General features: G+C 41.5%; 1 protein-coding gene across 2 annotated transcripts in view; it reads right to left on the reverse strand.

The window, feature by feature from the left end:
* The window catches only part of loxl2b (lysyl oxidase-like 2b), a 41,009-nt gene extending 24,745 nt beyond the window's left edge, over positions 1-16,264 (reverse strand). For both annotated transcript variants that reach the window (XM_020599334.1, XM_020599333.1), the window contains exons 1-3: positions 15,981-16,264; positions 11,669-12,028; positions 11,147-11,322 (exon numbers count right to left, since the gene is read on the reverse strand). In XM_020599334.1, coding sequence (XP_020454990.1) covers positions 11,147-11,322; positions 11,669-12,017 — 525 coding nt within the window. In that variant the 5' untranslated portion in view covers positions 12,018-12,028; positions 15,981-16,264. The remainder of the gene's footprint in view (positions 1-11,146; positions 11,323-11,668; positions 12,029-15,980) is intronic.
* Between the last annotated feature and the right edge of the window lie 360 nt (positions 16,265-16,624).

A 16,624-nucleotide genomic window follows, 5' to 3' on the forward strand; every position in this document is an offset into this window, starting at 1 on the left:
ACTGCTGCATCTGGTCTCTGATATCTACTGAGAAATTGAAAGGACACTAGTTCTTTAGAAATCAAGTCTGAATCTTATGACTAACAGTGCTAGTACTGTGTAGGTGAACACTGTATGTTAAAGTTAATTAATTCCAGTAATATATACAGAGGCTTCAGAAAGTATTCAGATTCCTTCATGTTTTACTCACTTTATTGTATTGTAGATTTCATCTTAAAAAGATAAAATTGCATTTTTTGCCCATCAGTCTACACTCAGCAACCCATCGAGACAAAATGAAAACAAAGATGGGAAAACCTGCTGGAAGGACGCCCATCTCAGCATTCCCCCATCTTTCAAGCCTTTATGGTAGAGTGGCTGGACAGAAGCCACTTTGAGTAAAAGGGATGTGACAGCCCACTTGGAGTTCACCAAACAACATTTAAAGGATTGAGAAAAAATGATCAAAAAATGACAGCGAAACTGGTCAGAATTGAGGGAAGGATGAATGCAACCAAAACCACAAGGTCTTTGAAGAGAATATCTATGTGAAATTAAATCAAAAATGTGCAAAACACGACACAGTCCGAATACTTTCTGAAGAGGCTGTATGTTAGACTATAAACTGGCTTATATGTCGTTTTAGAAATGGAGCAGACACTGAGCAACTTTAGCATTCATTTAGAGTGATGTTACTGTCGACCACTCATAGAGCTGAGGGAAGGGCAGAGTTGAAGAGTTTGCTGTGGTCATTATGGTCACCACTATTCACATTCAAGCTCCTGGCTCTGTTATTAATAAAAATATATGACTAGTGCAGCCTCAAGAAAAGAGTTCCTTAATCATAGTCTGTGAATGTTATATTAATACACAACAGATGGCAGAAGATGGCAGCTAAAAATGTATTGGTACCAGATGAGAATGTTCTGCATTGAATATAATTCACTAAAATCACACAAATGAATCTGACAATTTAAAATAACATGTTGCTATGACTTACGGCTGTATAAAATGGATGTACTCAAATGATTTAATGCCAGCTTGTCGAAGAACCACAGGACATAAATATGAAGACACCTACAGCTGGGGAACAAGCGATGAATCACTTCAAAGCAGTAGTCGCCGCTTCTATATTAGCATTAGCATATAATGTGTTGTATGTGAATTTCTTTTAACTGACTAGGTCTGTGTTTGGGCAATTAAAGCTGTGCTTTCTAGTTTAATGAGGATATTTAAGCTAAATAATCTAAAGTTTACTGAAGAGTGGTCAGTGTGGTCATTAAGTGGCAATTACAGGATAATGGCTTATTAAATTCCATTTCCCAAGATCCTCTTCAGACATCATTAGGCGATGGGACTGCGAGTGAGCAGAATGGGACAAAACAACCTGAAACAACAAACACGCCTCCTGGTGGCGAGGTATGACATGTGTCTATCGCTCTGTCTCAAAAAATTTAGTGTACGCTGGCATAGAGAAGTCATGCAAGTGATTTTGTAATCCTGTTCCAAAGGCATTTCTATCAAAATCTTGCAAACATTAGCCTCTATAAGATATTGGACAAAGGCAGTAGAAGTGTACTGATTTGACCAAGGTAGTGCTTTTCTGCTTATGGATTCAACGTTTCATTTCTAAGCGGAAAAATGAGTTGTTTCTCCTTTTTAATATTATATACAAGCCCAACACAGTTGAGTTTGTATGTAGTTTGTATTCTCTAGCTGTTTAGCCTAAAGTCGTACCTATGTGTCCGAACCTGACCCAGACATAAACATAATTTCTAAATTTCTGTCTGAAACCACTAAAATTCTCACTACAAAGTGAGGATGCAAGGAAGGAAATAATCAGAATACTGCTTGTTCAAAGTAATTATTCCTCTTCTTCATAGTAGGGGATAGTAGTATTGCTCCAGCAGCCTGAGTCAACCAAATGAAAACATATTTTATTTGGTTTTTGTTTTTTTTATTCCTAGTGCCCTAAATTTAGTCAACAGGATGCCACTATTTTTGATTATTTAACATGTTCAGATCAGGGCCTTGCTTGTTTTAACTCTTTTCCATTGGTCTCAGGCTGTTATTCTGAAAAGGCTGCCAAATGGCAACCCTAGGGGAGGTTCCTCCAGCTCTACTGGCTGAGGAGAAGTCTGAAAAAATGGATAATGGCCAAATACCAAAGGACCATCAGCAATCATAAGTCCACACCCCTCACAAGTTACTTTGAACTTGTTAAGCTAAAGTGCGTACCTAGGTGTCCAAACCTGACCCAGACATAAACATAATTTCTAAATTTCTGTCTGAAACCACTAAAATTCTCACTACAAAGTGAGGATGCAAGGAAGGAAATAATCAGAATACTGCTTGTTCAAAGTAATTATTCCCCTTCTTCATAGAGGGGATAGTAGTATTGCTCCAGCAGCCTGAGTCAACCAAATGAAAACACATTTTATTTGGTTTTTGTTTTTTTTATTCCTAGTGCCCTAAATTTAGTCAACAGGATGCCACTATTTTTGATTATTTAACATGTTCAGATCAGGGCCTTGCTTGTTTTAACTCTTTTCCATTGGTCTCAGGCTGTTATTCTGAAAAGGCTGCCAAATGGCAACCCTAGGGGAGGTTCCTCCAGCTCTACTGGCTGAGGAGAAGTCTGAAAAAATGGATAATGGCCAAATACCAAAGGACCATCAGCAATCATAAGTCCACACCCCTCACAAGTTACTTTGAACAAAAACTACTGCTTAGTGCCCAAAGTAGATAACATACAGAAAATATACACCATAGAATCAGTGTTTCAGTTACCTACTATAATCTTGCCCACAGCCATCTGTGACAAATCACGCTATAGTTTTTAGTTACTACAGTATGGTCGCAGCTCCTCTACACTCCACAAACTGACTACACAGAATACATTCACCAGCAAAAACATGGTACACAGAGCTTAGGAACATATGGTTCCAATAGAGGTCTTCAACAATTCTGCCTGCCAGCAGAAATCACCTCACATACTGTATACAGCAAAAAGCCAAGACACCGGATTCATATACAGTGTGCAAGTACTGTAGCTGCAAGACTTGAACTGAGAATTTTAGTGAGCCTACAGCAGAGTATGTGAGTGGAGCAGAACGTGGGCAGGGGGATTTTGAACAGGGCACAGAGTGTTGAATTTTACACATGACTTTTTGTGTTATATTCCTTGTTACACAGGCCTAACTGTAATTTGACATAAATCATTTTTATTTGGAAAAAAAGAGTTGTTGTACTTTAGTCCTTTGGGATGTAAGGCTACGGTTTAAGCTAAAAGTAAAATACATGCAGATTGTTTCCCCTTTCTTGGAGAGTGAGTGGGTGTGATTTAAGTGGAGCAGGAGTCAAACACTGAGCGATTATGAGTGGAGCTTTTGTGGGGGGGGACAGCTCCGTGAGTGAGGAGCAGAAATTATCACCGCTCCACTTTGCTCATATACTCTGGTCTACGGTCATTTTCAGGTATGTGTGCTGTTGTTGACATTTCACCAGCCCTAAATCGGACTGGTAAAACATGCCTTACTGATATCCAGTCTTTCACAAATGCTGATTCTTCCACCAGTTGTATTATAAATGTAGGATTATGTGTTTTTGAACATATTCTTTGGAGAATGCATAGAATGTTGTGTTGCAGTGTGCAGTTCCTCATTTAAAATCCTTTACAGAGCCTTAGTTCACAAACTGGAAACAGATGTTTCACAAAGTCATGACAAACCCTGAACTGGAATGTAATTTACAAAGACAAGGAACAGAAATTAACCATGTTTATATGGCAGTAAAGCTGCACTGAAAATAAAGACACACTTGGGGGTGGAGGGCAGTACTGCTACTGCCATTTTGTATTTCAAATGAGACTAAAAGCAGCTCTGTCAGTTCTAACTTTGGCTGTTAGCATGCTAACAAACACAAAGTAGCCACAGCTTTGACTGATGGAAATGTTAACACTTTTGCAGGTATTTGGTCATAATGTGAAGTATTGGAAAAGATGCAACGTTGACCTGATGGTGGCACATGAGACTTTAGGGAATCCACAAAGTTATTACAGTTCCTCTGGAAAAGGCTTAGCTTTAAGCCTAAATGGGTGAGAAGAAGCTCTATGAAGCTTGCGTGATAAGGTTGAACACTCCAAAAAAAGCTGGTAACTGGACCTTAGTTGAGAACATTTTGCCAAACTTTTATTTCCAAGCTCAATATTAATGTCAATGCTTTGTTTAAAATATGACTTCAAATATAACCAACTCTAATCTCAGATCAGATAAAATGTCTTTTTTCCCTCAGCACATACAGCACATGACACATGTTACACACTGAGAGAAAAGAACAGCTGACAAATAGGCTGCATTCCTCTTCAACAACACAACTTCCTTATATAATTGTAACAAATCCGTTCTGCACATGACTAGAAAAACATAAAAACAACTGAGAAAAATCAAAGGCATTACTTCCTCTACCAAGGATGGATGTTTGCTTGCTTTAAAGAATATACTGAATTCTGTCTGAACACAATGAAGACCTTGAAATTCATGTTTCTTACTTTACCATTAAAAAAAACTACATTAAGATCCTCCAGGCACAGTGATGTCAAATGTAGCACTTAATTTCAAACTCTCCAAAGGCCAAACATCCGCCTGTGCTGCACTGTGGGAATGTGATGCCTCAGGGTGAGAAGGTTTACCGAGCTACAGAAACATCTACCAGCAATGTGAAAACTAAGCCAAGCTGTTGCAGCTAAAATTGTTAAAACCATGTTAAGCCTGGGACACAAAGAGCAGCCATGTGTTAATTCCACTTCATAGTACAGATGTACTGAAAGGCTGACTAGGCAGTTTATGATGTCCTACCATGACATGGTTGGAGGTTTACAGGGAGGGAAGTAGAAGATTTGACCTTAAGGCTTCAGAAGAAAAAATGACTGAACAGAGGAAAAAGTGTAAACTCTGCTTGGGGTGATTTCATGGCTACTTGTGATCTACTTACGAGACAGAAAGCAGCGGAGAAAGGAAGAAAGTGGAGAGAAGAAGGGAAAATCAGGTTGCTTACTATGAAATAAAATATGTATGCAAGATTGAATTATGGGTTTCCTCTAAAAATATCTATCATTGCCTCTTGAGCACTGTCCTTTGCTGCCTTAGTTTTGATTTCTGTTGATTTAGTATCTTTTTAAACCAGATTAATAAAATTACACACTCTGGGGATGAGGTCCCAGAATATCACTCGGTGACGGACGCAGCATGCCAGTGGCTGTGGTCAGGATAATGTTAAGGGTCATTAGGGGAAACACATCTTGATGGGGAAACAGATTTCGACACAACATCGGTACAAATTAACTCCTGAATATGAGCCACCCTTTAAGTTATACATGGCTATTTGAACCATTGTTTATATAAAATAAAAATAATTTCAAATTGTGTAACTTAATTTTTTGTCTAAACCATTCAGAGAAGACAATGAGTCAGACAGTCAAACACAGACTGAAATACTGAGGCGAGGTAGCACACTTGCTCAAAGCATGACAGGAACATATAAACACTCTAGAGAAGCCATGCTAAGTACTCCAGAGAGGTAGAACTGTACAATGGGTGGGAATCTGTCTTGCTCACTATCCAGCTGATTCTGACACAGTGCTAAATATATAGCTGCTGGAATCCATGCAAACCCATGAACTCTCTTACCACAAAAGAACATGCTCATAGAACAAGGTGTTCAGTAGTTGATGTTTGGAGACAAAGCACATGCAGAAAGGAATCTGAGTGTTCATGTCAAAGGTCAGTGACGTGCATGCAAAGGGTCATGTTTCACCTTCCTCTTAGCTCACACACTGGGTATTTCCTTCGCGACTGGCTGGCTGGCCAGACAGTACCACCACCTGACAAAGCAGTGGTGCCTCTACATGCAGGCTCCTTAGCATTCTGAAAACCTACTAATCATCCCATACCACAAAACCTCCAACGACATGTCGTCATGGTTGCCATTACAAACCAGCATGTGTCTGAGTGAGTCACCAGATTATCACTTCCATATGATAAGGCCAGTCAGAGCCTGTGCAACTTCTTTTAATGATTGGAAAAGTTGACTCTCTCTTTTTGTTGTTCAGATGTTATCCCATCTTGACTCCAGACATCTACACCTCCCTGAGAAACATCATCTTTACCATCCAATGGAAACAGACTTAGCAAATTCACCATGCTGTACAAGAAGCATGTGGCTTACTACATGTCCACTCAAGATGCTTCTTCACCAAAGAGAAAACATAACAACATCAGGTCTGTGTGGCAAGGTGAGGAGACTGATCTTCCTCAAATTAATACATTAAACAAACAGAAGTGCCATTTTTCCATCACATTTTCTGCATTGTTTTTCACTGTTTCAGGTTTGACTAGTGTTAATTACACCATCTTGTTGTGCTGCCAGCTGTATGTCTCTATGTACTCAACTTCTAATATCAACATAACAGTAGCTAACATTTAACCAGTCGCACAGTGCCTTTTGCAGATTTTCTTCCAATCCTGTTAAAATTTGCACTACACTTAGATGCAAACTTAGCTACTGTTTTAACACTGTTATTTGATACATTGTTATTATAAAAATACTGGTTATAGCCACTTAAACAAACCCTATAATCAGAGGGAGTGTGTCTGTCAAGCTCTGGGTCAAACTCTGAGTGGGTGAGAAAGAGGGACAGAGACAAAGAGTTAGCTCTGGTCTACTGTTTGCTCATAACATTGGAATGCAGATTCTTGAGGCCTGTACAGTGAACAAAAAGATAACATTCTGCTTTAGGTGGCAATTACTGATGGGTGACAAATTAAAGGAAAAACCCGAATGCTTGACCCCTACTGCGAGGGGATCCCTTATGGAAGCGGTCACTTCCAGGATGACAGTGCCCCCATCCACAGTACACCAGGGGTCACTGAATGATTTGATGAGGATGAAAATGACATGAATCACATGCTGTGGCCTCCACAGTCACCAGATCTTGACCCAATTGAACACCTATGGGAGATGTTGGAGTGACGTGTTAGACAGCGTCTCCACTCATCAAAACACCACACGAAAGAATATCTGTTGGAAGAACGGTGTTCATCCCTCCAGTTGAGCTCAGACACTTGGAGAGTCAGTGAAGCTGTTCTGGTGGCACATGGAGGCCCAGCACCTCAATGAGACACTTTATGATGGCTTGTCCTTCCATTTATCACCCATCTGTAGCATAGACACACAGTCCAGGAGGGATTACTCAGCAGGTCCTCTACAAGTTCAGCCGGTCGACTCTGACAGCTGCAAGCCACTGAGCAATTACTAGTTTAACTTTCCTTTCATTGACACACTTTCAGTGCAGGCTATTTAGGAAGGACTATAATTAAAACAAAGGGTCAGGACAGCTTATTGAGGTCTAAAGTGTACAGAGCTTTTTCTAACCATAAATCAGAAAAGATTCTAAAATAATAATCTAACAGGCTAAATTAGATTAGATTAAACTTTGTTGTCATTACACATGTACAAGTACAAGGCAACGAAATACAGTTTAGCATCTAACTAGAAGTGCAATAACAGCAGTGCAGAGTGCGCAGTATCTACAGCATGTACAGTCAGAACTAAATTACCGATGGATACGTACAATTGATATTTACAGTAGATATGTAGGGTATATTTACAGTAGGATATGTTGGGTAATGTACAGTATGCACCAGATTATGAATTTAAATTACAAGTAATGGATAAGGTACATTAAGCTTATAGAACACTATTGCAATGGGAGGAAATGAAATTAAATGACACAAAATAGTGCAGAATAAGAGGATAACAATAAGTTACATGAATGAACAGTTCAATGGATAAAAATAGTGCAAAGATAAAGATAAATATCCAGTATTAGCATATGAACAGTGTGCAAATGAATACAGAGCAGTATCCTGTGAGTAGAGTATGTGCAAATTAACAGATCACTTCAGTGTTACAGATAGCAGGGGTGTATTGCATTAGTCCTGGGAGGAGAGATGAGAAGGGCTGAGGTGTGTTCAGTGGTATAGAGGAAGGCAGTGGGGGTTAACGGGGGACAGAGTTCAGTAAGGAGACAGCTGTGGGGAAGAAGCTGTTCCTGAGTCTGCTGGTTTTGGTCTGGAGGCTCCTGAAGTGCTTCCCTGAGGGTAGGAGGTCAAACAGTTTGTGAGCAGGGTGAGAAAAGTCTTTGAGAATGCTGCGAGCATGTCAGAGACAGCGTTCATTGTGGACACATGTGGACATGCTCAATGGCTGGAAGTGGAGTCTCTGTGATGCATTGGGCAGTTTTCACTACACCTTGTGGTCGGAGACAGAGCAGTTTCCATACCAGACTGTGATACAGCTGGTCAGGATGCTCTCGATGGCACAGCGGTAGAGGTTCACCAGGATGTCTGAAGACAGGTGGTTCTTCTTCAGTGTCCTCAGGAAGAAGAGCCTTCTTAACCAGACTGCAGGTGTTGGTGGTCCAGGACAGATCCTCTGAGATGTGGGTCCCCAGGAATTTGAAGCTGGAGACATGTTCAACAACCATCCCGTTAATATGGATGGGGCTGTGTGTGCCTCCTTTCTCCCTCCTGTAGTCCACAATGAGCTCCTTGGTCTTGCTGGTGTTAAGAAGCAGGTTATTGTTAGTGCACCACACAGCCAGGTGCTGTACCTCCTCCCTGTAGGCTGACTCATCATTGTTGTTGATGAGGCCAATCACCGTGATGTCGTCTGCAAACTTGATGATGGTGTTGGAGCCATGCACAGGCCTGCAATTATGGGTGAAAAGGAAGTCAAGGAAGGGACTTAGCACACAGCCCTGCGGTACGGCACAGCGGTAGAGGTTCACCAGGATGTCTGAAGACAGGTGGTTCTTCTTCAGTGTCCTCAGGAAGAAGAGCCTTCTTAACCAGACTGCAGGTGTTGGTGGTCCAGGACAGATCCTCTGAGATGTGGGTCCCCAGGAATTTGAAGCTGGAGACATGTTCAACAACCATCCCGTTAATATGGATGGGGCTGTGTGTGCCTCCTTTCTCCCTCCTGTAGTCCACAATGAGCTCCTTGGTCTTGCTGGTGTTAAGAAGCAGGTTATTGTAAGTGCACCACACAGCCAGGTGCTGTACCTCCTCCCTGTAGGCTGACTCATCATTGTTGCTGATGAGGCCAATCACCGTGATGTCGTCTGCAAACTTGATGATGGTGTTGGAGCCATGCACAGGCCTGCAATTATGGGTTAAAAGGAAGTCGAGGAATGGGCTTAGCACACAGCCCTGCGGTACGAGGATAATGGTGGAGGAGCAGGTGTTGTCTGACCTAACATACTGAGGCCTGTTGGTCAGAAAGTCCAGAATCCAGTTGCAGAGAGAGGTGCTGATGCCTAGGTCTCCAAGTTTGGTGTGTTAACTTGGAGGGGATGACTGTGTTAAATGCTGAGCTGAAGTCCACGAACAGCATTCTTGCTTTGTGAAGTGTTCCTTGACCTTTAGCTTGTAGTGGTGCTTGGCCGTCTTGATGCTCTTCCTCAGGTTGGCCCTGGATAAGCTGTAGGCCTGTGCATCACCAAATCTGAAGGCTGAGTTGCAGGCCATCAGCAGGAGCCGCACCTCCTTGTTCATCCACGGCTTCTGATTTTGGTACACGCTGATCTGTAAGTCATTTAGCTCATTGAGGAAGGAGACATCTGTGGTTGTTGGGGTGGAGTTGCCAGGCTTGTAGTCACTGATGACCTGGATGCCATTCCTCATAGATTGGGGGTCAGAGTTTGTGAAGTGTTCCTTGACCTTTAGCTTGTAGTGGTGCTTGGCCTTCTTGATGCTCTTCCTCAGGTTGGCCCTGGATAAGCTGTAGGCCTGTGCATCACCAAATCTGAAGGCTGAGTTGCAGGCCATCAGCAGGAGCCGCACCTCCTTGTTCATCCACGGCTTCTGATTTTGGTACACGGTGATCTGTTTCTGGGTTGTGACACTGTCAGTGGTAGTGTTAATGTAGTCCACGACAAAGGAAGTGTAGGTGTCAGTGTCAGTGTCTGTGTGAGAGTCACAGGTAGCCTAGGAGGCAAACATACTCCAGCCCGTATCTCATCCATCTTGTTCACCAATGATTGCACACTGGTGAGGAAAATGCTGGGTAGAGAGAGCCGATGTGGTGTTAGCTTTAACTTAGCTCTAACTCCTCCGCCCTTTCTTCGCCTTTACTTACAATCTCGACGCTGCCTGCGAGTGCTTCCACCCGGCCGGCTTGGGAGCGTAGCAGTGTTTTGGAGATTTCAGGGATGAGTCAAAGATGGGAGATAAAGCTGTTGGAGTCTGATATCCAAAAGTTCTTGCCAGGTATAGGATATTAAGGTGAAGCTGTTTTGCACGAACAGACACAAAATGAGCAGGAGAATCACTGCAAAACTGTAAAATCTGCAGAGACGCTGAGCCTGGCCTTGTGCACGTGCCACCATCTTAGTATAAAAAAAATTAGGAGTATTACATTAGGAATATTACTAAGCCTTTGATTCTGGAGGAGCATTGTGAAGTCTGAAAGAAAAACTCCAGTGAAGTCATTAGGGTTACATCAGCCTAAGGTCGAGACATTTTTCAAGTATAAATTAAAACTGGAGCTGTGAAAAAGAGGTCATTAAGTTCCATCATGGGAAATGCAGGCTCCAGCAGGACTTGACCTATAGCAGGGACTAAAAATCAGGATATCTTGGCCTCTGCTGCTTCAGTTTTGTCCATTTCTTTTCCAATTACTTTAGGTACGATGCTAAATTGCTGTAGTACCCCCTTAAACACCAGCTATTAGCTCATTACCTCAATAGATGTATTACCTTTGCGTAGGTCAAAATTTGAATACTAAATACCCATGAAACGGTCGATAAAATAAATGACTAATGTGATGCTCCTTAGCCTACAGACATGGGCCTTGTTGATTATGTGTAATGTCAATTTTAAATGTCCTAAGTAACTTTAATTTAATAAGAATTCAATAATTAATAATATCTGCTGTAATAGACACCTACAATATGTCTGAATCACAAAAATACATTACAGATAGATGAAAGCAATAATGTTATGAAATCCTCAATTTGAACGGGGCTTTTTTAGGTTTAAGATGTGTTTGTACAAAATAACTATGCTTTTTGGTTGAGTGGGAAAGACTTCGGACACTGTGAGTTTACCTCTACATGGTTGGGCAGGGTGTTGACAAATTTAAATCCCGGTATCCTCCTCTCGCTGCAAAGCACACCCACATCTTCACTGTGTTTGCAGTCTGAAACACCAATCCCATTGGATGGACACAGCGCTAAGGTCTTTTCTTTGCCAGTGCAGTGGAGATTGTCGAACCAGATGCGTCCTGGTGAGACAAAAGGCAGAATTATCAGCGCTTCATTTTCCCTCTAGTAGTGGAAACAACAATAGTGATATTTTTATGAGATGACTAAGCTCCTTTCCCCAGAAACTGTGCAACATTTACCACCCACCATCTTCCGGTTAATAACAGTACAAAGTGAAAGTTCTTGCACAGGGTTTCCATCAATGATCTGTTCAACCAGGGCTGGCTTTGTATGAAATATCAGATGTTACCAGTTCTTGTGAGGAATATGATGATGTTTGCTTTAGTGAACATTTATTATATTGAATGTGTTTCCACCCTGACATGAGGAAAAATATGGAGGCACAAGTGCTTCACTTCACTTCACCTTGTCCTTTCCCATATTTTGATGATGGTGACCATGAGATGGCCTCCAGGTAGCCCAGCTCACGGCACACCACCTGAGCTGCATGGATAGTGAAGTCGTCATCACAAACAGTTCCCCACTCGCCGCTGTAGAAAACCTCCACGCGGCCCTCGTTGTGTTTCCTCTTATCTCCTGCCAGTCGGAGCTGAATCCTGGGTGTGTCTGGTGACAGCTGCGGGGCAGTGTAGTGTTCCTGCTCTGGCTCGGGATAGCCCAGTGGGTAGCCAAGGTGCTCGTACTGGGCAAGGGCCAGCTTAAATAGCACTAATAGAATGACAGCACAGCGGGGTAGGTACTGAGTGGCCAGCATTTTGGTTGAAACTGATGAAAAGAGAGGAAGAGCCATTAAAATTCCTTGCCAGATGTTTCAGATATTTGTTCACAATGGTACATGCTGTTTATTACAGAGGATCAGACTGAAAAACAAATATAAGAGGGGACATTAAAGGGCACATCATCAATTTTACACAAAGTTCATTTTATTGTCTGAGAAAACTACCCCTAATGATGCCATCTCAACTTTGTCTGAGAAACCTTATATTTGTAAATGAAAGCCTCTCTTACAAAATGGGGACATGGCATTTGGGGGTGCAGACAAAATATGCTATCAAGTTGCATTACAGGTAATGTTTGAGCCACTATCTTTGAGGCTTAACCCAAAGATAATCAGAACATCTCTGCTTGTGCTGCTTTGATTTTAACCATGTTTTTCTTTGTCCACAACCCCACAAAGCCACCTCTCACCTTGTATACAGAGGCCAATGCAGAGCGTTGCACCAATTTTCCTACCTCCCATTGCAGAACAAAAGAGGGTCAACACTGACCCCCCATGCTGGTGGTTTGGTAGTGTTTATACAGAAAGATGTGGTGGAAAATTGGCACAATAATCCCAATTTGAATGGGCTAGGCCCAATTAAAACGGCCTAATGAAAGTGCCAATTTAAAGTGTTGAAGTACCTCCTTGAACAACCAGCCATCAGTTATGTTCCACTTGATATATGAAAGCTGCACTAATCAATATTTTTGTTGACAATGGATTACATGACTCCAGTCATGGCCAAAAATACTGGCACCCCTGCATTTTTGTCAAATAACACACCACTTCTCCCAGAAAATCGTTGCAATCACAAATTCTTTGGTATTCTCATGTTTATTTCTTTTGTTTGCATTGGAACACAAATCTGATACGTTCCACACAGAACTCCAAACATGGACTGGACAGACACCTTTTCAAAATCACCAGAAATAGTTGTATTTCCAGAATGTGATGCTCCTTTAATTTGTAATGAAACTCTCCTGTAGCAATCAGCAGGTAATGGCAACATAGAAATCACACTGGCAACCAGTTAAAATGGAGAAATGTTGACTCAACCTTTGTCATGTGGACCACACTGAGCATGGAGAAAAGAAAGAAGAGCAAAGAATTGTCTGAGGATTTGAGAACCACAATAGTGGAAAAGCCTGGACAGTCTCAAAGCTACAAGTCCATCTCCAGAGATCTGGCTGTTCCTGTGTCCACTGTGTGCACCACTGTCAAGAAGTTTACAGCCCATGGCGCTGTAGCTGATCTCCCTGCACGTGGACGAAAGAGGAAAATAGATGACGGGTTGCAATGAAGGATTGTTCCAATGGTGAATAAAAACCCTTGATCAAACAAATTCAAGCTGACCTGCAAGCACAGGGTGCAACAGTGTCAGCTCGCACTCTCAGTCGCCATCTGAATGACAAGGGACGATATGGTAGGGGACCCAGGGGGGCCCCACTGCTGACACGGTCCCTACAGTCAAACATGGTGGAGGTTCACTGATGTTTTAAGGTTGTTTTGCTGCTTCAGGTTCTGGATGTCTTGACTGTGTACATGGCATTATGAAATCTGAAGACTACCAGTGAATTCTGGGACACAATGTAGCACCAAGGTTGCAATGTGAATTTTGGAAAAAGTGACAGCCCTATTGCTTGTAGTGACAAACCCCCAGACAGCCTTCAGTTTCCTCCAGCACTATAGAGCGATTTAGTCATTCAGCTCAATGTTTGGTTTTAAGGTTTCGGTTCACTCCCTACTGCTATCTTAGTTTACAGCAGCAACAGGAAAGTGAATACTGTACTTTCACAAATCCAAATACAGCAAATGCTAATGTTGCTTTGTTTCTGCTGGGTATGTAGAAAGGAAACTATTTGCTAACAGCGTATAATGTGATGGTATGTTAACATGTTTACAGCTTCTTTCACTGCCCACAAGCGGCCAAAAAAGTTAGTTAATGCAGCTCTAAAGTTAGTCTAAGTATCTTCTTATAATGCAAAAGGTTTCTCATGAAAACAAGATTTGCATTGCATTATTATAGTTATTGTGCTTAAAATATAACCCTGCATGTGCCACTGGATATAGCAGCAGTGTAGTGGTGTATCCACAAACCAATCAAATTTTAAATGCACAGAATTGTTGAAATTTGTGTTAAAGCATTTGGCAGGAGACAAATGCTAGCTCCACTGCAGGCTCTCTGCTGTCTTGATTATATAACGTGGCAGTGATTACACAAGCTAGAAGCAACACACATTACAGAATGGACAGATGGAATGAAGCCTACTGTCTCTAGGCCTGTGTACAATGTGTCAGTCCAGTTACATTGTCATTAGAAAAACACAGTGAGTATGTACATAAAAAAACCCACCAAGGCAGTGAATACAGAACTGAACTTTTCAGAGCAGCCCATTCCCCAGTGAGTATGTACATAAAAAAACCCACTAAGGCAGCGAATACAGAACTGAACTCAGTTTTCAGAGCAGCCCATTCCTGAGTGTAACCCATTTCAAACTGAGAAAACATATGATCTCTCTCCTGATTTCTCTGGCAACAGGGCTGACATTAAGAAGACATGAAGAGTGGATGAAGCTGCAGCCACTTAATCAGAGCAACATATCCAGGAAGTTCTGGTCCCACTTTCCTTTAATGACCAAACAAAATGTTAAGAAGTTTGTTGAACCTGAAACCTCTGTTGCTTTTTGCCTCAGAAGCACTGACAGATGTTTCTGGATCAAACAAATTATTCTCATGAGGTTGCCATGAAAATACTTCAGAATGCTTTTAAATAAACTGCATTATCTCAATGTTAGCTCCACCAACTTGCCAATGCCAGCTCCAGGTTGGAGGGCATATAAACATATTGATTTCACCTTCACTAAAGTCAGACACCAGTCCACTTGCAGCTCGATGGGAGCTTCAGTATGCATCGGTTGAAAAGGTCAAAATGTCAGTTTTTCTGAATGTCAGTGGCTCTTCTTGTGTCCTTGTCCGATGCCCTCATAGGAGAGCTGCACTGCATTTAGACAAAGAGAAAAGAGCTGAGACTGAAAGAGACCAAAAAGGTCTGGACTGTGCTCTCCTCTTCTTTCCACAATGTCTTTTGACATACACTACCACTCAAAGGTTGGGGCACATTTTCTCATTCAATTCAGTGGGAAAGTGTCCATACTTTTGACTGGTAGTGTACCTTTTTAAATATTTTTGACCAAAACAAGAAAAACAAAAGGCCCAATTCAAATGATGAGAATATTGTATTGTAAGTGTACAGTATAGAAATACCTGCAACTGATGCAACGCTTTTCTGGTGATATAACAAGGGATGCAACAAATTATTATTTTCATCATAGAATAATTTATCAATGATCTTTTAGATGATTTTATTCATTTTTTTGTCATTAAAATGCCTGACACTGAAAAAAAAAAAATCTCATTACAAGTTCTCAGAGGCCAAGGGGGCATTTTCAAATAGGTTATTGTGTCTGACAATTCAAAAGCAAAGTGTAGTCGATATGCTATAACATAAAACAGAAAAGCTGCAAACCCTCACACTCGTGAAGCTGGAAAATGTACAGCTTGGTGTCAAAACCTGACAGTTGATCAGTCAATCGATAGATTAATCAAGTGTTTTAGCTACTAATGTAATTCTCTCAGGTTAATACCATGGACATGTGTAAATATAAACAAGACAAGACTGTTTCTATTGCTCTCTATTTGATTTTGCACAAAACACTTTAGACCTAAAACGTTCTAATCCTGCAACAGATTTTAAAAGACACCATCTAGTAATGTAAACCATGTAACCACTACAGGCCAAAGTTTGAGACAATGAAAAGGTCTGTTGTTAACATCACAGGACAAAACATCATTATTGATCACCACCCAGGCAGAGTTAATACTCGTTAAGAAAGGCCATCTTATTCTGTTCAGATGCTGAGGTGACCTTCCATGCTTTCGGGCTCTGGTTAAACTTACTTTTCTACTCGGTTCTCAGGGTAATCCCCACTGACGCTGTGCGTTCCTGCAGGCTTCAGCAATAGTATGCGTGTTCAGTCCAAAGCCCAAAGCCCAAAGCCCAAAGGCTGCTGCTGCTACTGCCCCTTCTCTCTAAACTTTCACTCACTCTCAAGCAAATGTGGGCCAGACTCCGGGCCAGAGCCGCGGTGGCCCCGCCCACTGAGGGACCACTTTAACCATTACGTCAACCGAGCCCGGTACGTGGAACAGCGGAGCGACGAGTCGTGCACAGCGCGGAGAGTTATCACAAGTTACAATGCTGCTTTCAAAGACTGTCGGAGAAACTGAAAAGCAGTATTTATTAAATCAAGGGTACTTATTTCTCCCTGGTCAGGTCTCATATCTCAGTACAGTATAAACCAACACGGTTAAATAAATAAAATAAAAGTAAGTTAAACATGTCCCTTTAGCTTTAAAAATAATCTATTGCAAGCAAATGCCTCTAGGAATAATCCTGCCAAAAACTATTTTACTAGCCTATATAAAGGCTTATAATTTACCCACATAAAAATAGTCTATTTTTACTCTGATAAAAAGGTAAGCTGATTTAAAATAGCAGCTTTCTTGGGCTCAGTAGAGCTTTTTAACATCTTTCAGCTCGT

The sequence above is a fragment of the Monopterus albus genome, unplaced genomic scaffold, assembly GCF_001952655.1.
Source record: "Monopterus albus unplaced genomic scaffold, M_albus_1.0 scaffold40.1, whole genome shotgun sequence".
NCBI classification, from domain to species: domain Eukaryota; kingdom Metazoa; phylum Chordata; class Actinopteri; order Synbranchiformes; family Synbranchidae; genus Monopterus; species Monopterus albus.